This window comes from Octopus sinensis, linkage group LG1 (assembly GCF_006345805.1).
Source record: "Octopus sinensis linkage group LG1, ASM634580v1, whole genome shotgun sequence".
NCBI classification, from domain to species: Eukaryota; Metazoa; Mollusca; class Cephalopoda; order Octopoda; family Octopodidae; genus Octopus; species Octopus sinensis.
The window spans coordinates 177,992,427-178,012,458 of record NC_042997.1 but is presented as its reverse complement, the minus strand read 5'-3'; the positions used below and the strand labels follow the sequence as shown (position 1 = coordinate 178,012,458).

At 37.9% G+C, this 20,032-nt stretch overlaps 2 protein-coding genes across 2 annotated transcripts in view; both read left to right on the top strand.

Moving 5' to 3' along the window:
- The window catches only part of LOC118765010, a 22,774-nt gene extending 15,230 nt beyond the window's left edge, over positions 1-7,544 (top strand). Inside the window, exons 5-6 of the mRNA XM_036506264.1 lie at positions 2,569-2,611; positions 7,432-7,544. Of these exons, the coding sequence (XP_036362157.1) occupies positions 2,569-2,611; positions 7,432-7,544 (156 nt within the window). The remainder of the gene's footprint in view (positions 1-2,568; positions 2,612-7,431) is intronic.
- A 4,880-nt stretch (positions 7,545-12,424) lies between these two features.
- The window catches only part of LOC118765352, a 47,105-nt gene continuing 39,497 nt past the window's right edge, over positions 12,425-20,032 (top strand). The window contains exons 1-2 of the mRNA XM_036507249.1: positions 12,425-12,616; positions 12,711-12,979. Coding sequence (XP_036363142.1) covers positions 12,788-12,979 — 192 coding nt within the window. The 5' untranslated portion in view covers positions 12,425-12,616; positions 12,711-12,787. The remainder of the gene's footprint in view (positions 12,617-12,710; positions 12,980-20,032) is intronic.

Below are 20,032 nucleotides of genomic sequence, written 5' to 3'. Positions count from 1 at the left end.
AAATTATACCGTTTAGAAAAATTACATATTATAGAAAGATTAAATATAAGATAAAACATATAACCATGATTAATCAATTTGCAAAAAAGTAATTAAAACGTATATATTTGGTAGAATAATGACACATGTTTCATGGCTATATTTAAGAAATGATAATAGTAATAATAATAGTAAAATCACTTCAATATAAATATAAATGTAGCCTGTAAGTTTGGAATAATATTCCCTCATTGTTTTAGTCCGAGGAAAACACCTTTTCCAGCTGGTTATCGATGCACAACTGCATCATTATGCCCTGAACAAGGGAGCTGATGTCCCTACTCAGCCTTAAACGGTACCTGTGGACCAATGGTTTCAGCACAGGATAACCCTGACTAGCAATGGCAGCACTAGGCCTTGCTTGAGGTATATAGTTTTAAAGTGACACACAGTCATTGACCTCATATATATATATATATACATATGGATGGAAGCACTCCGTCGGTTACGACGATGAGGGTTCCGGTTGATCCGAATCAACGGAACAGCCTGCTCGTGAAATTAACGTGTAAGTGGCTGAACACTCTACAGACACGTGTACCCTTAACGTAGTTCTCGGGGATATTCAGCGTGACACAGAGAGTGACAAGGCCGGCCCCTTGAAATACAGGTACAACAGAAACAGGAAGTAAGAGTGAGAGAAAGTTGTGGTGAAAGAGTACAGCAGGGATCACCACCATCCCCTGCCGGAGCCTCGTGGAGCTTTTTAGGTGTTTTCGCTCAATAAACACTCACAACACCCGGTCTGGGAATCGAAACTGCGATCCTATGACCGCGAGTCCGCTGCCCTAACCACTGGGCCATTGTGCCTCCACATATATATATATATATATATATACACACACACACACATACATATGTATGTTTGTATGTCTCTGTGTTGTGTTTGTTCCCCACCCTATCACTTGACACCTGGTGTTGGTTTGTTTACATCCCCATAACTTAGTGGTTGACCAATAGAGACTCTTTGAATAAGTACCAGACTTAAAAAAAACAAGTAGTGGGTTTGATTTGTTTCACTAAACTGCTCAAGGTGGTGCTCCATCATGGCTGAAGTCCAGTGAGTGAAACAGGTAAAAAATAAATTGAAAGATAGTTCATCCCCCTCCTCCTCCTCCTCCTCATCATCATCATCATCATCGTTTAACATCTGCTTTCCATGCTAGCATGGGTTGGACGGTTCAACTGGGGTCTGGGAAGCCAGAAGGCTGCACCAGGCCCAGTCTGATCTGGCAGTGTTTCTACAGCTGGATGCCCTTCCTAACGCCAATCACTCCGTGAGTGTAGTGGCGGCTTTTTATGTGCCACCGACACATATCATCATCATCATCATCGTTTAGTGTCCGCTTTTCGTGCTAGCATGGGTTGGACGGTTCAACTGGGGTCTGGGAAGCCAGAAGGCTGCACCAGGCCCAGTCTGATCTGGCAATGTTTCTACAGCTGGATGCCCTTCCTAACGCCAACCATTCTGTGAGTGTAGTGGGTGATTTTTACATGCCACCGGCACAGGTTCCAGACGAGGCAGGCAAACAGCCACGATCAGATGGTGCTTTTTACGTGCCACTGGCACGGGGGCCAGGCGACGCTGGCAACGGCCATGATCGGATGGTTCTCTTACGTACCACCGGCACTGGTATCACAGCTGCAATTTCCATTGATGTTGATCGATTTCGATTTTGATTTTGATTTTCACTTGCCTCAACAGGTCTTCATTTTAATATTTATTTTAATATTTATTTTCCCATGCTTGCATCTGTCAGACAATACTCTGGGACAGATTTCTATAACCAGATACCCTTTCTGATATCAACTCCCAGTTTGTCAAACAACAAACAGCTCAGAAATGATTATTATATGAAGAATTGGAAACAAACAATACCAAATTAATGATGAAAGAGCCTTTTCTTAACAAAGTTTGTGAAACATGTTCAAACATACCAAGAATCCCAGTCATGCTTTTGTTATGGACAATATGTAAATAACATCATTTGACACTACATTATTTGCAACACATGTAAACAAGGGTTATACTAACTCAAGCGCACATGCGCGCGGTCACACACACACACACAAAATGTTTCTTTGTCTGAAGTGCCATGCAGTGGGACTGAACCCAAACCACATGGTTAGGAATGAACGTCTTAACCATACAGCAATGCTTGTGCCTAGTCAGATGACAGAATGAATTGAATTGACCCTAATGCATCACTGGTACTAATTCATCAGTACATGAAAAGCTCAGGCGATCCTTGAATGACCTTTATTCAGGGACCTTTTGAGTGGGATGGGTTACTTGACCTGAAGAAAATTCTAACTGGACTCCCATCTGCAAGGTCGTGCACTGTTTATCTGGATATAAGGTCACCATGTCGTGCACATGTGGTCTTGATGCATGTGCCTGGTGTGCTCTTATCAGACTGGTATATTGGGCTTCATATATTTGTACTCCAACATCACTTTAATGGCATGCACTGCTCTCTCATTCAATCGTAATAATAATAATTTTCCCTTTGAATTATTTCTTTATAGAGTAGACTGGGAAAAGCAGAAGATGACATTGGAATCTTGGAAGGTGAGGATGTGACATTTATTCATTAACTCTTTTGATACCAACCTGGCTGAAACCGCCTCTGGCTCTATAGTACAAATGTCATGTTTTCAAAAGTTCTGAATTAAAATCTTCCATCAAACCTTAATCACAATTTACGTTCCTGACACTAGCTTAATGATAACTAAATTAATTTACTGAATTCTTTGTTATATTTAAAATTAATTGAAAGAAACACAGAGCATCTCAACAAAAATGGTAACAATGTCATCTATGCACCATAACCACAATCGCCATAACTACCACCAACTATTGGGTTGTCCGGAAAGTTCATGCCAATTTTTAAAGGAAAGAAAAAGGTCAATAAATACTTGCCATTACATTTTTAATCAACCAAATATGAACCATTTTGTTGCACAATGCGTCTCCATCTTTTCTTTAACTTGAAAATACCCTCTTCCCAGAACTGAGGTGGTTTCGTGGCAAAGAATTCATCAAGGTATCTTTTTACATCATCCAAGGAATTGAAATTTTTACTATTGAGACCATTCTCCAGAGACCTGAATAAGTGGAAATCCAATGGAGCAATATCTGGTGAATATGGAGGGTGAGGTAACACATCCCAGCCAAGCTGCAGCAATTTTTGTCTGGTTCCCAAAGCATCAAGCGCCAAAGATGAACTTTGTTACCTTCCATTTTAAAGGGTTACAGAATTAACACTGGTTATAGGAATATAAACCTTCATCCAGAAAAGATAGCTTAAACTGTGCTCTAAATAGAAGTATAGTCAAAGTTTAATGGACTCAACCATGTTCTAAAATAAGTCGAAAAGTAAGCTACTATAAATCGGCACAAACTTTCCGGACAACCCAATATATGCTTAATGTAAGTGTAAAAAATATTTCTTCACCATTGGGTCAATTATTAGTCTTCACTTGGTTTCATTCAGAGATGATCCAAGATCTCTTCTAAAAAATAGGTGAAAGAACGTGAATAGAATTATATGTGTTTGCTCTATTACAAAACCTACCATGATAGTAGTTTAATATTATTCATAACTTCTTGACCATATCACTATGACCCACCTGCATATAGAAATCAAAATCCTTCTGCAGTCTTGTTAAATGTTACTGTATCATTTATCTTTGCATATGCTACCCATGTCAGACTGGCAGATATTCAGAAGGACTGTTTCTATGAATCTCTTCTGTGGACTACCTTGACAACAAAAGACAGATATTATCATCATGGCTGGGGACTTCAATAATCATGTTGGAAAGCACTCTGATGGATTTCATGGCATGCGTGGTTTGCAATACCAACTTAAGGATATCAGCCTGCCATTTAATCAATTATCAATCTGGTGGGACTCACTAGCCAGATTGACTACATTCCCACCAGAAAGTCCTTCCCAGGTGAAGAATGTACAACTCAACATAGGTTGGTGGTTAGTGATTTCAAACTTAGGGCTGGAAGGACTCAGAGACACGAACCAATTTGGAAAAGATTATGGAAGCTTATGGGTCCTTCAAATTGGCAGAGATTTAGAGATGTTTTAAATGAAGCATTTGATGAGGAAGAAGATATAAGAGGCAAATGACATAGAGGACAACTGGAAGTTCTTATGGGATAATCTACTGAGAGCGACAGATCAAATCTGTGGTTCGGAGCAAACCTTCTGCTAGACCAAGAGTGATATGGTGGTGGAATGGTGAGGTCAACAGAACCATAAAAGAGAAGAGATATATATGGAAAGAGTAGAAAAGTGGAGGTAGCAAAGAACCATATCATGCAGCTAAAAGAGAAGCTAGGAGTCGGGTTTATCTAGCTAAGCAGGAAGGAAGAGGTCTGCCAGTGTCTTACAGCTTGAAGATCAGAAATTGCTAGACAATATGTCAGAGAGAATTGAGATGTGGGAGAAAAGTGTGTGTGAATGGATAATGGTATGCTAGATAATTGTATAAGGCGGCGAGCTGGCAGAATCGTTAGCACATCGGGCAAAATGCTTAGCGGTATTTCGGCTGCCATTACGTTGTGAGTTCAAATTCCACCGAGGTCGACTTTGCCTTTCATCCTTTCGGGGTCGATAAATTAAGTACCAGTTACGCACTGGGGGTTGATGTAATCGACTTAATACCTATGTCTGTCCATGTTTAGCTCCTTATGAGTAAAGAAATAGGTATGCTAGCACTAAATGATTCTGATAAATAAGAGGCATATAAGAGCTACTATGAAAGGCTGTTAAATGTGGAGACTGAATAGGAGAATGGGAATCTCCCCCATGTAAACCCAACAGAGGGACAAGCTACATTAGTTGACAGCAGTATGATATATAAGGCAATTAAAGACATGAAGACAGGGAAATCTTGTGGTCCATCAGGTCGCTGTTGAGATGCTCAAAATATTTGGTAGAGATTATTCAGATGTGTTTCTTTCATTTTCTATCTACCAAATCTACTCACAAGGCTTTGGTTGCCCTGATACTATAGTAAAAACACTTGCCCAAGTTACTGTTGTGTATGTGGGAGATTTTGAAGTAAAGACACCTACCTTCTCTTCGTCAACGCAGACCTTTCTGGTGGTAACGCACCCTTCCACGTGGCCTGACCCAAACGCTAAAAATAGCAGCTGCTTTTCCCTTACCTTTGTCGAAGAGCTCACACGTCCAGCGCTGTTGGCTACCCCGATTGAAAAGGCCCAATGCTCCCCTGCCTGCGCGTGCCTGACTCCTGCCCCTTCCTCTTCCGGTCAGCTCCCCAGCTGCTGACGTCATCCCACAGTTACCACACAGTGGAACTGAACTCAATGCCGTGTGGTTGGGGAGCAAACTTCTTAAACACATAGGCCATGCCTATAGGTTGTTTTTCCCCCCTTTCACTTACTTGGTTCAGAGACCCTGCAATAGTCACAGGTACAATCTTCTTCTTCTGAGTAAGCCAGAAAAAGACATCCTTAAATTGTTCCTATTGTTTAACACCAGAGCAGTCCTGATCAAGAAGACTTATAAATATCTTTTAATCAAAGATATTCTAACTTTAATCATCTAGTTTATTCCTTAAACAGAGATCAGGCTACTCTTTCTAGAGGTTCCATTGTTGGTTTATTACTGTACCAGACCAATTATCTGGCAAACTTAGGTTTGGAAGTGTCCCAGATTTCTGGATTTTCCAGTTTTCTGGAGTCAATTTAAATATATACTTAAAATGTAAAATAATCTATGAAAAACAAAGAACTAAACTGTATTTAACAGATTCAGATTAATCTATACATATAAAGCTGAAGTTGTCTGTGTGTGTGTGTGTGGCAGGTTTGGTAGCCTTCAACTAACACTATCTCCTCCGAGACCCTGCAGCGCAAGTTGACCAAAATTGAAAGTATGATAGAAAAAGGCTTGCTCTTCATTCCGTAGAAGAAAAAGTTCAAATCGGACCATGTTAACGCAAAAATTATTTACATCAAAACGGTGCTTTTTTTCTATGAAAATCCCTATCTTTTATGATTTTTTTACTGCTGTGTCGCCATTTTTCGGTGTATTTCAACCAGAAGAATGTTCACTTAAAGAGAACAAGCTACATAATGCAAAATTTTTACTTTTCAAAAAAGATTGAAACTATGTCAAAATTTTGTTAATGCAACTTCAAAGTCTGCTGTTTTAAGCACAACTAAAAAACAAACCCAAGCAATGCCGGGCTATACATTTCAAAAAGAGGGCATGTTCAATATTTATTAATCTGCTTAAAATTTTCTGAATATATCATTCTGTACAATGTATACAGAATAATGTTTGTAGGGTGAAAATTAAATGAAGAAAAATGAAGAACAGGATTTTATGTAACAGATACAGGTATAAATTAATACACTTCTTAGGCAGAATATGTTTAACCCTTTTGTTACCATATTTCTTTTGAGATGCTCTGTGTTTCTTTCACTAAATTTTAAATATAACAAGAAATTTAGTAAAATAACATAGTAATCATTAAGTTAGTGTTAGGAACATAAATTGTGACTAAAGTTAGGGGGAAGATTTTAATTCAGAATTTTTGGAAACAAGACATTTGTACTACAGAGCCAGAGATGGTTTCAGCCAGGTTGGTATGAAAAGGGTTAATCTTTACTGATCCACATAACAAAGCAAAGAACAACACTATTTTTAACATGCCATATGCAAATTAACCAACTTCAAAAACAGAGTCTATTTACTCAATACTGGATATAATATACTGCATGATATTGCACGATATTTCTGGAAATTTCAAATTTCTGGAAGCCAGATAAGATATCTGCTGCGGTAGCTTTTTTTTTTGGGACTCCACATTAACCCTGATCAGGCAGACCTATGAGTAAAGACATTCCCGCCATGACAAACTCTTTTTGTTATCAGACATATTGGTACCTACAACTACAAAAGGCGGCAGGCTGGCAGAATCATTAGCACCCCGGGCAAAATGCGTAGTCGTATTTCGTCTGCCGTTACGTTCAGAGTTCAAATTCTGCTGAGGTCGACTTTGCCTTTCATCTCTTCGGGGTCGATAAATTAAGTACCAGTTATGCACTGGGGTCGATGTAATCGATTTAATCTGTGTGTCTGTCCTTGTTTGTCCCCTCTGTGTTTAGCCCCTTGTAGGTAATAAAGAAATAGGTATCTAGGACTGCATTATATCCTCTGTGATCTTCCTTCCTTAAAACAGTAGAACATGATATGAAGGCAATTCAGCTATTATTTCTATTGGGTTGTTTGGACATGTACAGTTTTCCTTGTTCGATTAATCTATAAAAACCTTGATGTATCACTTTTTGAATATTATTTTATAAATGGTGTCATATTTTTACTTTTAATATTACAGAGTTCATGAAGCAAGTTGAAGTTATGGAATCAGAAAAAAAGAAGGTAATAGTCTTCCACATAAGCACCAATTTAGTATTGTCTTTCAATAGGACTACTCTGTATGAACTCTAATATTTGGGGAATATATCTTTACTTTTTTACTTTTTACTTGTTTCAGTCATTTGACTGTGGCCATGCTGGAGCACTGCCTTTAGTCGAGCAAATCAACCCCGCAGGACTTATTCTTTGTAAGCCTAGTACTTATTCTATCGGTCTCTTTTGCCGAACCGCTAAGTTACGGGGATGTAAACACACCAGCATCGGTTGTCAAGTGATGTTGGAGGGGACAAACACAGACACACAAACATACACACACACACACACACACACACACATACATACATACATATATATATGTGTATGTATGTAAAAAGCACCCACTACACTCATGGAGTGGTTGGCGTTAGGAAGGGCATCCAGCTGTAGAAACACTGCCAGATCAGACTGGGCCTGGTGCAACCTTCTGGCTTCCCAGACCCCAGTTGAACCGTCCAACCCATGCTAGCATGGAAAGCGGACGTTAAACGATGATGATGATGATGATTATATATATATATATATATATATATATATATATATACGATGGGATTCTTTCAGTTTCCGTCTACCAAATCCACTCACAAGGCTTTGGTCAGCCCTTGGCTATAGTAGAAGACACCTGCCCAATGTGCCACGTAGTGGGAGTGAACCCAGAACCATGTTGTTAGTAAGCAAGCTACTTACCACACAGCCACTCCTACGCCTGTTGTATTTACATGTAATCTATTGCTAGACTAACAAAATTGCAGTCTAGAATGGCTGTGACTATTTATGGGAAATGAAACATACTATGACTACTGCTGCTGCCTCCACTGCTGCCACCACTACAGCTACTAACAATAATAATCCTGGAGGAAGGGATTATTTGTATGTATATATATGTGTGCATATCTATGTATGTATGCATGTATGTGTGCATGTATGCATGTATGTATGTGTGCATTTATGTATGTATAAATGTGTGCATGCATGCATGTATGTATGTGTATATGCATGATTGAATGTATGCATGAATGTTGGTTACGTCAATCCTCAGTTCTCAACTGGTATTTAATTTATCAACCCCAAGAGGATGAAAGGCAAAGTTGACCTTGGTGGAATTTGAACTCAGAATGTGAAGACAGATGAAATACTGTTCGCCTGGCATGCTAACAGCTCTGCCAGATCACTGCCTTTATAATAATAATAATAATCCTTTCTATTATAGGCACAATGCCTGAAATTTGGGGGAGGGGGATAGTCACTTACATCAACCCGTATACACATGCGCATGTGTATAAGCATCTGTATGCATGTATGTATGTATGTACATGTTCATGCATGTATGTATGTGTACATGTATGTATGTGTACATGTATGTATGCATGTATGTATGTGTGCATGTATGCATGTATGTATGTGTGCATTTATGTATGTATATATGTGTGCATGCCTATGTATGTGTACATGTATGTGTGTATGCATGTTTGAATGTATGCATGTGTGCATCTGTGTATGTATTTTTATCTTTCATCATTAAACATTTGTATGTATATATATGTGTGCATATCTATGTATGTATGCATGTATGTGTGCATGTATGCATGTATGTATGTGTGCATTTATGTATGTATGAATGTGTGCATGCATGCATGTATGTATGTGTATATGCATGATTGAATGTATGCATGTGTGCATCTGAGTATGTATCTTTATATCTTTCATCATTAAACATTTGCAAATTAATCTGAATTTTTTTAATGAAGTTTATTGAATAGGCGCAGGAGTGGCTGTGTGGCAAGTAGCTTGCTTACCAACCACATGGTCCCAGGTTCAGTCCCACTGCGTGGCATCTTGGACAAGTGTCTTCTGCTATAGCCCCGGGCCAACCAATGCCTTGTGAGTGGATTTGGTAGATGGAAACTGAAAGAAGCCCGTCGTATATATGTATATTTATATGTATTTGTGTGTATGTTTGTGTCTGTTTGTCCCCCCTAGCATTGCTTGACAACCGATGCTGGTGTGTTTACGTCCCTGTCACTTAGTGGTTTGGCAAAAGCGACCGATAGAATAAGTACTGGGCTTACAAAGAATAAGTCCCGGGGTCAATTTGCTCGACTAAAGGCGGTGCTCCAGCATGGCCGCAGACAAATGACTGAAACAAGTAAAAGAGAGAGGAAAGAGTAAGTGCTCCCATGTCACTTTCCCCTTCAGAAATACAAGAAATCAACGACAGGCCCATCGAAACCCCATATCCCACAACAATATTATTTTTAAAATGTTAAATGAAGCAAGCAAGCAAATAAATGAATAAATATAAGCTGCTAAAATGGGGCTCCTCACTAGAAAATCTCTTGAATAACATTACACAACAGGGTGCATAGCTTAGGGGTCAGGGAGTTTCTCCAGGTTGAGGTGCTACTGTTCCACATCAAGAGGTTACAACTCTGGTGTGATGGACTTGTGATTAGAGTGTCAAAGGAAAGGAGCACAAGAGGGTTAGGGTCAGGGTTTCTTCAAGCAGGAAACCATAGTTAGACCAAGATTAAGATGGTTGGATAATATCCAAGGCATAGGAGTGGCTGTGTAGTAAGTAGCTTGCTTACCAACCACATGGTTCCAGGTTCAGTCCCACTGCGTGGCACCTTGGGCAAGTGTTTTCTACTATAGCCTCGGGCCGACCAAAACCTTATGAGTGGATTTAGTAAATGGAAACTGAAAGAAGCCCATCGTATATATGTATATATATATATATATATATGTGTATATTTGTGTGTCTGTCTTTGTTCCCCCCAACATCGCTTGACAACTGATGCTGGTGTGTTTATATACCCGTAACTTAGTGGTTCGGCAAAAGAGACTGATAGAATAAGTACTAGGCTTACAAAGAATAAGTCCTGGGGGTCGATTTGCTCCACTAAAGGCGGTGCTCCAGCATGGCCACATTCAAATGACTGAAACAAGTAAAAGAGTAAAAGTGAGAGTCTCAGTTGGTGGATGTATGTAGCTTAGTGGTTAGAGTGTTAGACTCATAGTCATAAGATTGTGGTTTCAGTTCCTGGACCGGGCGACACATTGTGTTCTTGAGCAAAACACTTTATTTCATGATGCTCCAGTTCGCTCAGCTGCCAAAAATGATTAATCTTGTGACAGACTGGCGTCCCTCCAAGTGGGGAGTTTATATGTCTTCAAACCAGAAAACCGGCCCTTATGAGTCTGTACAACTTGAGAAGTGGGGGGGGGGGGTCACAGTTAGTCACATTCAGGAATCCAGCAGGAAAGTGTAATGGCAATTGCTTCTGATAGGACCCTTTGGAAGAGGTGCCTGAGGATCCTGGCTCAATGACTCTCCAAGGAATAGGAGATAGAAAAGATGGATGGATAAAGGCGTAGGAGTGGCTGTGTGGTAAGTAGCTTGTTTACAAACCACATGGTTTCGAGTTCAGTCCCACTGCATGGTACCTTGGGCAAGTGTCTTCTACTATAGCCTTGGGCCGACCAAAGCCTTGTGGGTGGATTTAGTAGACGGAAACTGAAAGAAGCCAGTCGTATATATGTGTATATGTGTGTGTCTGTGTGTGTGTGTATGTTTGTGTGTCTGTGTTTGTCCCCCCCAACATCGCTTGGCAACACAAAGGTCCACTCATATTATATATATATATATATATATATATATATATATATATATATAGGCGCAGGAGTGGCTGTGTGGTATGTAGCTTGCTTACCAACCACATGGTTCCGGGTTCAGTCACACTGTGTGGCACCTTGGGCAAGTGTCTTCTACTACAGCCTTGTGAGTGGATTTGGTAAATAGGAACTGAAAGCCCATTGTGTATATATATATATATATGTATATATATATATATATATATATATATATATATATATATATATATATATATATATATGTGTGTGTGTGTATGTGTATGTCTTTGTCCCCCAACATCGCTTGACAACTGATGCTGGTGTGTTTACATCCCTGTAACTTAGCAGTTCACCAAAAGAGACCAATAGAATAAGTACAAGGCTTACAAAGAATAAGTTCTGGGGTTGATTTGCTCGACTCAAGGTGGTGCTCCATCATAGCCACAGTCAAATGACTGAAACAAGTAAAAGAGTAAATGAATGATATATATTGTCTCTGCTTGCGTTGGTAAGCTAGAACACCATATTCATATAACAAGAGCATTTGGATACTGTGCAATGCTAATGACATAATACATACTATCTGTTCTTTAATATATAGCAGTGAAGGTGCATTGCTCAGTGGTTAGAGTGTCAGGCTCACAATCATGAGATAGTGAGTTTAATTCCCAGACTGGGCTGTGCATCGTGTTCTTGAGCAAAACAATTTATTTCATGTTGCTCCAGTTCATTCAGCTGTAGAAATGAATTGCAACGTCACTGGTGCCAAACTGTATCAGCCTTTCCCTTCGCTGACATGAGTGGTGTGGAGAGGGGAAGTTGGTATGCATGGGTGACTACTGGCCTTCCATAAACAAATTTGCCCAAACTTGTACCTCGGAGGGGAACTTTCTAGGGGCAATCCCATGGTCATTTAATTAGCAATCCAACAGGAGGATATTGGTCAAGACACTCTTCTATCTTCACCAGTTGCTCTTGTCTATCCTGCATATGTCCATTTAATTTTTGGTGATACAAAATTTCAGGAGTTCTCTCCTTTACCCCTATTGGGAGTAATTTTCATTAACATTAAAGACTTTTATTCTCATTATGGTTATAGCTTCAGCCAATTAAAAATTTCTTTGGATCCCTGCATTGAATATTGTAGCCTATTCTTAACTATATGTTTTTGATGCAGAAAGCAGTCTTGTGAAAATTTCCAATGTAATTCGATATAGTTTTGTTTACGTTCCTTTGTTTCTCTTTAAATACTCATTTACTTATTTTGTGGTTATTTTCAACAGAAAGTTGAGCCAGGAGGTTCCTTGGTACAATTTGAGCAAGGATCTAAGTCTTATCTTAGCATTGATTTACAACGACAAACCTCACAAGAACAAAAGGCTCATAATCGCTTGTTCCAAATTGAAGCCGAGTTGTCAGATATTAAATCATATTTGTTTAAGAAAAGAAGGCATTCACTGGCTGCATATCAGACACCAGTCCCTTCACTGATTACGTATCAGACATCATCCTCTTCACAGGTTACATTTCAGACACCAGCCCCTACACAGGCTGCAAATCAGATACCACTAGTTCCTTCACCTCAGGCACTATCCTCTACAAATCAAGGATTTACAACTGAGGAACAGTGGGATGAATTGAACAAACATATGGAAAAATTTCTCAGAAAAACATCAATGTCAACGACCCAAAATATCTATAATCTGACAGACCAAATTGAAACCATTCACGAAAACCTGAAAAATCTCTCAATCAACATTAAATCATTGGAAACAGCAAAAGGGTTTTTAGAACAAAATACACAACAGTTGTGGAAAGAAATAAAGCATCTCCAGGAAATGGTTTGTATGAATCAGTTTGTTATAATATTTCATCATTATCATCATCATCAGTTAATATCTATTTTGCAAGGTGACATGGGTTGGATGGTTTGATAACAGGGTCTGATAAGCTACGGAGCTGTATTGAACTTGATAACACACAGACACACATAATTTTACATATATATATATATATATATTATATATATATATATATATAGAGAGAGAGAGAGAGGAGAGAGAGAGAGAGATAGACAGATAGATAGATAGATAGATTTAAGAATCAGAATCATCCTCAAGCAACTCAATCATCATTGAATGACATTATCCACAATACGTACATACAGGACTAAATATTAAAATTATCGAAATTAATACCTACAATTATTTTTCTAATTCTTATTTAGTATAACTAGAATATATCTACTTATTTATATATAAATGTAAGATAACATTTAATTAACTTCTAATTTCAGATATTTTAGTTTCTTAATAAAAATTTATAGTATAATATTAGATGGTATTATTCTAAATTTTTAATCTTAATTTAGAAACTCAATTTTAAGAGTAATGTCAATTTTAAGAATAATAGTATAATCAATATATATTAATTGTATTATAATTATAAAAATAATAAAAAGTTAGATTTTTACTGACTTTTATTTCAAAATATTTAAAAATATTTTAAAATATTTTAAAATTATATGTTGAGTAATTTAGTTTACCTATTTACCGACCTAGAAATTTATTATTTATCAAAGTTAACATATAAATAAAATAAATTAACCAAGAAAAAAATTAGACTATTCCCATCATACACTCACTTTTGGCTTCTCCTGATTTATTATTATTCACTTCCCTTACACAATAATTATAAATAATAGAAAATACCTTTTAAGAACTTTTAAATATTAATAAGAATTATCTACCCTACATAGTAGCTCTCAATGTTGGATTATACGATTGCTGGTAGCCATGTTTAATTCATGGAGAAAAAATTCCCATACATATAAGTTAACATTTCTTTTTACTAACATTTCTTTTCCTACTTTTATTCCACATTTCTGTTCATTATTTACTAAAGTAAAATTATTCCGACAAATTCTAGTTATATAATTTTAGTTTGTCATGTCTTTATATAGGATGTAAATAGTAAAATAAGTTCATATAATCTAGATCTGAAGATTGGCAATATAATTGTTTTAATATGGTATTGTATTTAGAGACATTCTAATTCAGCAATATCGAGGAATATGTTGTCATGAAACACACGTAGTCTATATAATGTAAAGTATATGATTCGAAATAAGAATTAAAGGTATTAATTTTAATATTTAGTCGTACCTATCGTGGATAATGTCATTCAATGATGATTGAATTGCTTGCGGGTGATTCTGTCTCTTAAACCCATCTACATATATATATATATATATATATATATGTATATAATACAGCGAGTAATTCATTTTAGTACCACTGAATTGAAATTCTTTCCCCTGTAAACTAGGAAATAACTTCCTTAATATTAATATTAATATATATATATATATATATATATATATATATATATATATAAAGATTAATCAGCTGAAATTGCAAGGATGATCCATTCTTCACTGAAGATAAAAGGCTTCAAATGACCTGTCCTTGTTTTTTGTATCATCTATCTGGATGTTTTGTTGTCCCTTTTTGTATCACCTAGTTGTCCGGATGTTTTGCATTCTTGTCCCATTTTGTATTTTATTATATATATATATATATATATATATATATATATATATATATATATGAAAAAACAAGTCAAAATAGAAAATGCTAAAATAATTTTATAAAGAACATTTCAGTACCGGTTTCGGTCATTTTGAGACCTTTTCAACTGTAACGATTAAATAATTAAATTTAGAAAAATTAGAAGAAAAGTTTTTTTAAAGGAATATTTGTATAGTAGTGTTCAAATATAAGTGGCATTCTGCCTTTCTCTGACTCCCTTGTTTGCACTTGTGTGTTTGAGGTCGTTGTGAATTCTTGGTAGGGTAGAAGAAGAAGAAGAAGGCTGAAGAGGAGAGGGGGTGGAAAAATTTGGGAGTGCCTTGATTGTTGTATTTTGAATGGTCAGTTGCAGTTCAATTCAGGAGAATATTTCTATTGAGAGATTTGTTTATGGAATTTGCGTAGGTGTTTTACTAAAAAGCATTAGTGATAAAGTTAAGAGGTAGAAGGTGGAGCAGAAGAAGAAGAAGAAGATGACGATGTTGATGATGATGATGATGATGAAGAAGAAGGAGAAGGAGAAGAAGATGATGATGATGATGGTGGTGATGATGATGACGATGATGATGATGATAATGATGATGATGAAGAAGAAGAGGAAGAAGAAGAAAACAGAGAAGGGAGAATATGAATGGGTGAAAGTAGTGAGGTGTTGTATGACTTGAAGTTGGCATGTTATGGATTATAGCTGTGATTGGGGCTGATTAGTAATGGATTCTTTGGAATGTAATATTTGTGTGTGTATTTCTTTTATTCTAAAGTTGAGGTATATTAATCGTTTGTCGTAGACCCGTTAAGAAGTGGCCTGTATTTTGTAATAAAGAGAGTTTCTTTACTTATTCGTTGTCTCGAGGTTGTATCGTCCCTAAATTGGTAGAGGGGGAAAATCCTGAAACCTGGTGTTTTGTTGTTGGCGCAAGTATCTATGTGTTGGCTGAAAGCTATTTTTCTGTTTTGGGGAATTTTTATCTGGGATCTGTGCAGGGCCATTCTTTTACGCAAACTATTTTTTTGTTTGGCCTATGTACTGCTCTTGACACCCGGAGCAGGTTAGTGGGTATATTAGGTTCTCCGAAGCACATGTGAAGTTGCTTTTCACTGTAAACCGTTGTCCCTGTTTGAAGGAGAACTCTTTCCCCACCCCCCACTCTGACACATTTCTTTGCCTTTCTTACTCACTTTTCACTTCACTATGTCCCTGTCTCTCTTTTTTTCTCACCACTCCTTGATTCTTCCATCTATCTACTCCTACTCACTCTCTCTCTCTCTCTCTTTTCCCCTCCTTAATTCCTTTGTTCCTCTTTTTCTCTCTGCTCTTCTCACTTGATCCTTGGCCGACTGCTAGCCCTTTTGCATCTGACCACGGCCACTGCCACATCGATATTCTTCCCTCTGCCGTAAGGTTTCATTTCCGCACACGCCAGCTGAATTCAGTTCGTCCCCAGTCGAAAGACGCCTGTTGTTATGTCCTGTTATTATTATTATTATTATTATTATTATTATTATTATTTTTATTATATTTTTGTATTGTCCATCTGGGTGTTTTGTTGTCCCTTTTTGTATCACCTAGTTATCTGGATGTTTTGCGTTCTTGTCCCATTTTGTATCTTATATATATATATATATATATATATATATATATATATATATATATATATATATATATATATATATATGAGGTATTTTTATCTATTGGCTGAAACAGCTGTAAGTTATTTTCCCAATTTATATTCATGTTTTTTATAATAATTACTGGTATCCATATATATTGCTATATTTTATATCTTATATGTAAAGAATAATATGTTATATGTATGTATATTATTGTAATTATTAGTTTAGTAAATAAATAAATAAGTTAACATAACATAATGCCTAAAAGTTGATGAACCACCCAAGTGTTCTCCTCCATCTTTTTATTGCTATATACACACACACACATATATATATATATATATATATATATATAATATATATATATCATCATCATCATTATCTAACATCTGTTGTCCATGCTGGCATGAGTTGAATGGCTTGACTGGTCCTGGTAAACTGACGGGGCTGCACTAGACTCCAGTTTGATGTGGCATGGATTTCTATGGCTGGATGCCCTTCCTAATGCCAACCACTCCAAGAATTTTTGGGGTGCTTTTATATGTCACTGGTATGGGTCCTTTTACATTCCACTGACACAGGTGCCAGTTGTGTGACACCAGTATCTGCCATGACTACGATTTCGCTTAGCTTCAAGGGTCTTCTCAAGCACAGCATATCATCAAGGGTCTCAGTCATTTGTCATTGCCTCTGTGAGGCCCAATGCTTGAAAGGTGCCTTTTTACATTGCCACCAGCATGGGTGCTATTTACACAGCACTGGCATCAGCCACATTGCCCCCATGAAGCCCAATGCTTGAGTGCTAGTTATGCAACACTGGCATCGGCCACATTGCTTCCATGAGACCCAATGCTTGAATGGTGTTTTTTTTTTTGTTCCACCAGCACAGGTGCCAGTTACACGATGCCAGCATCAGTCACTTGGCTTGGCAGATCTTCTCAAGCATGGTATATCGCCAAAGGTCTCGGTCACTAGTCATTGCCTCCATGAGGCCCAAAGTTCAATGATCATGCTTCACCACATTATCCAATGTCTTCTTAGGTCTACCTCCACCACAGGTTCCCTCCACAGTTAGAGATCTGCACTTCTTTACACAGTTGTCTCGTCCATACACATCACATAATCATACTGGCAGAGTTGTCTCTCTTGCACACCACACCTATGCCTTTCATGCCCAACTTTTCTCTCAAGATGCTTACACTCTGTCGTACATGCACACTGACATTGTACATCCAGCAAAACATACTAGCTTCATTTCTTTCAAGCCTATGCATGTCCCCAGCAGTCACAGCCCATGTTTCACTGCCATGTAGTATAGCTGTTCACATGCAGGTATCATATAGTTTGCCTGTCACTCTAAGGGAGAGGCCCTTTGTTGCCAACAAAGGTAGGAACTCTCTGAACTTTACCTAGCCTATTCTTATTCTCATAGCTATGCTCTCGCAGTATCCACCTCCACTACTGACTTTGTCACCTAAATAACAAAAGCTATCAACTACCTCTTGTTGACACACCTGGCAGCTGATGGAGTTTATTTTCTGTACATTTTTAGTGTTTATTGTACCTATGCACCTTCCCCATGCAAAAACTATTTTCCCAGTTAATCTTCCTCTGATACTGCTGCACCTCTTATGTGTCAATAGCGTGCACCAGGTACATTTTATGGAGTTTCTACCTACGCCTTTCCTACAGATTGAGCAGGGTCGTCTACCTGAAGAGATGTGTGATTTGTCTGCTTTCCTAATTACTAAGACTTTGGTTTTTGCAAGGTTGATTCTAAGGTACTTCAATTCTAGACCTTGCTTCCATACCTTAAATTTCTTCTCTAGTTCTGGTAGTCATTCAGCTATAAGTACAAGGTCATCAGCATAGAGGAGCTCCCAGGAGCAGCCCATCTTAAATTCCTCTCTTATTACCTGGAGGACTATGATGAACAAAGGGGTGCTGAGGACTGATCCTTGGTGAACTCCTACCTGTACCCTGAATTCATCGCTATAATCGTTGCATACCTGTACATGGCTTGTACAACTCCCACCAGCCACTCATATTTTCTACTTTCCGCATCGATCACCAGATAAGGTGCTTCTCCTTGGTACAAAACCAAACTGCTTCTCATTCAGACTAACTCTCTCCTTAATTGGTTGATCCAACAATTTGATACCTCTGTACTTATTTCTATCTAAGGCATCACCTTTACATGTGTAGCAGTTGATTATGGTGCTGCTACACCAGTCATTGGGTATGACTCCTTCATGTACCACCTGATTAACTATATGGGTGACTAGAACATAACCCACACTGCCAGGTATTTTAAGCATCTCAATGGTGATTCCTGATGGACCAGGGGCTTTCCCCATTTTCATATCCTTTATGGCTTTTTCTACAATGCTGACACTACTGTCTATTCAGATTGCTGGTCCTTCTGTTGGATCTTCTCCTATGAGTTCTCTACATTTAGTAACCTTTCATTGCAGAGTCACTAATTGCAAGTGAACCATCATCCATGCAAACACAGTTCTTTCCCACAACATCAAAATTTTCCCTGGCACACTGTCTTGCAAATTGAAACACTTCAAGCTGCTGGTTCTGATGTTGCAAACTTCTTCCTTTCTGCCTCACTCCTGGCTAAGTACACCTGCTTCCTAGCTTCCCTTGTAGCTGCCTGATATAGCTCCTTGCTACCACCATCCTTCCAAGCTTGTTTCTTTGCTCTAATGGCCCTGTCAGCTACATTGGTCCACCACCATGTCTGGTTGGGACTTTCCACCACCCACAAATTTGGCCCGTGGCTCTCAGTAAGTTGTCTCATAGGAACACCCAATTATCCTCTATATTGCAAGGCTGTAACTCCTCTTCCTTTTCATCAAATGCTTTTCTTTTTCCACAGACTTGGTCTGTGGCACCCAGTGAGCTATATATATATATATACACACACACACACACGCACGCACGTATGCACACACACACACTAGTGCAAACATACTATCTTTAAGATAGCAGGTTTTACATTGATTTGATATCATTGTATCATATATTGGTTTCAAATTTTGGTACAAGGCCAGCAATTTCAGGGACGGGGTTAAGTCAGTTACATTGACCCCAGTGTTCAACTGTTACTTATTTTATCGACCCTACAATGATGAAAGTAAAGTCAACCTCAGTAGAATTTTAACTCAGAATGTAAAGGCGGACGAAATACCATTAAGCATTTTGTCCAACATGATAACAATTCTGCCAGCTCACCACCTTATCGTTGTATCATATATTCCTATAGTGTATATGCATTAGTATACATATGACATACATGTGGGAAGAATGCTGGCAAGACATGCAATATGAAGGAAGCTTGAGCATCAATAGTGGAAAAATGTAAAATAGAGCTATGAGACACAAATTCCAATTATATTAAAAGAATGTACTTTTATAAAGCAATGGAAAATTACAACCATGCATAATCCACACTTAAAAACATTTAAACAGTTTTCATATTTGACATAGTGTGTTGGAATCATACCTCTTTGACTGAAATAATCTGGATTATTAAACTCATCACCATTATCATTATTAGGGTGTCCTTTCCTTTAACCCTTTTGATACCAACCCGGCCAAAACCGCCTCTGGCTCTGTAGTACAAATGTCTTACTTTCATAAGTATTGAATTAAAATCTTCCACCAAACCTAAGTCACAAT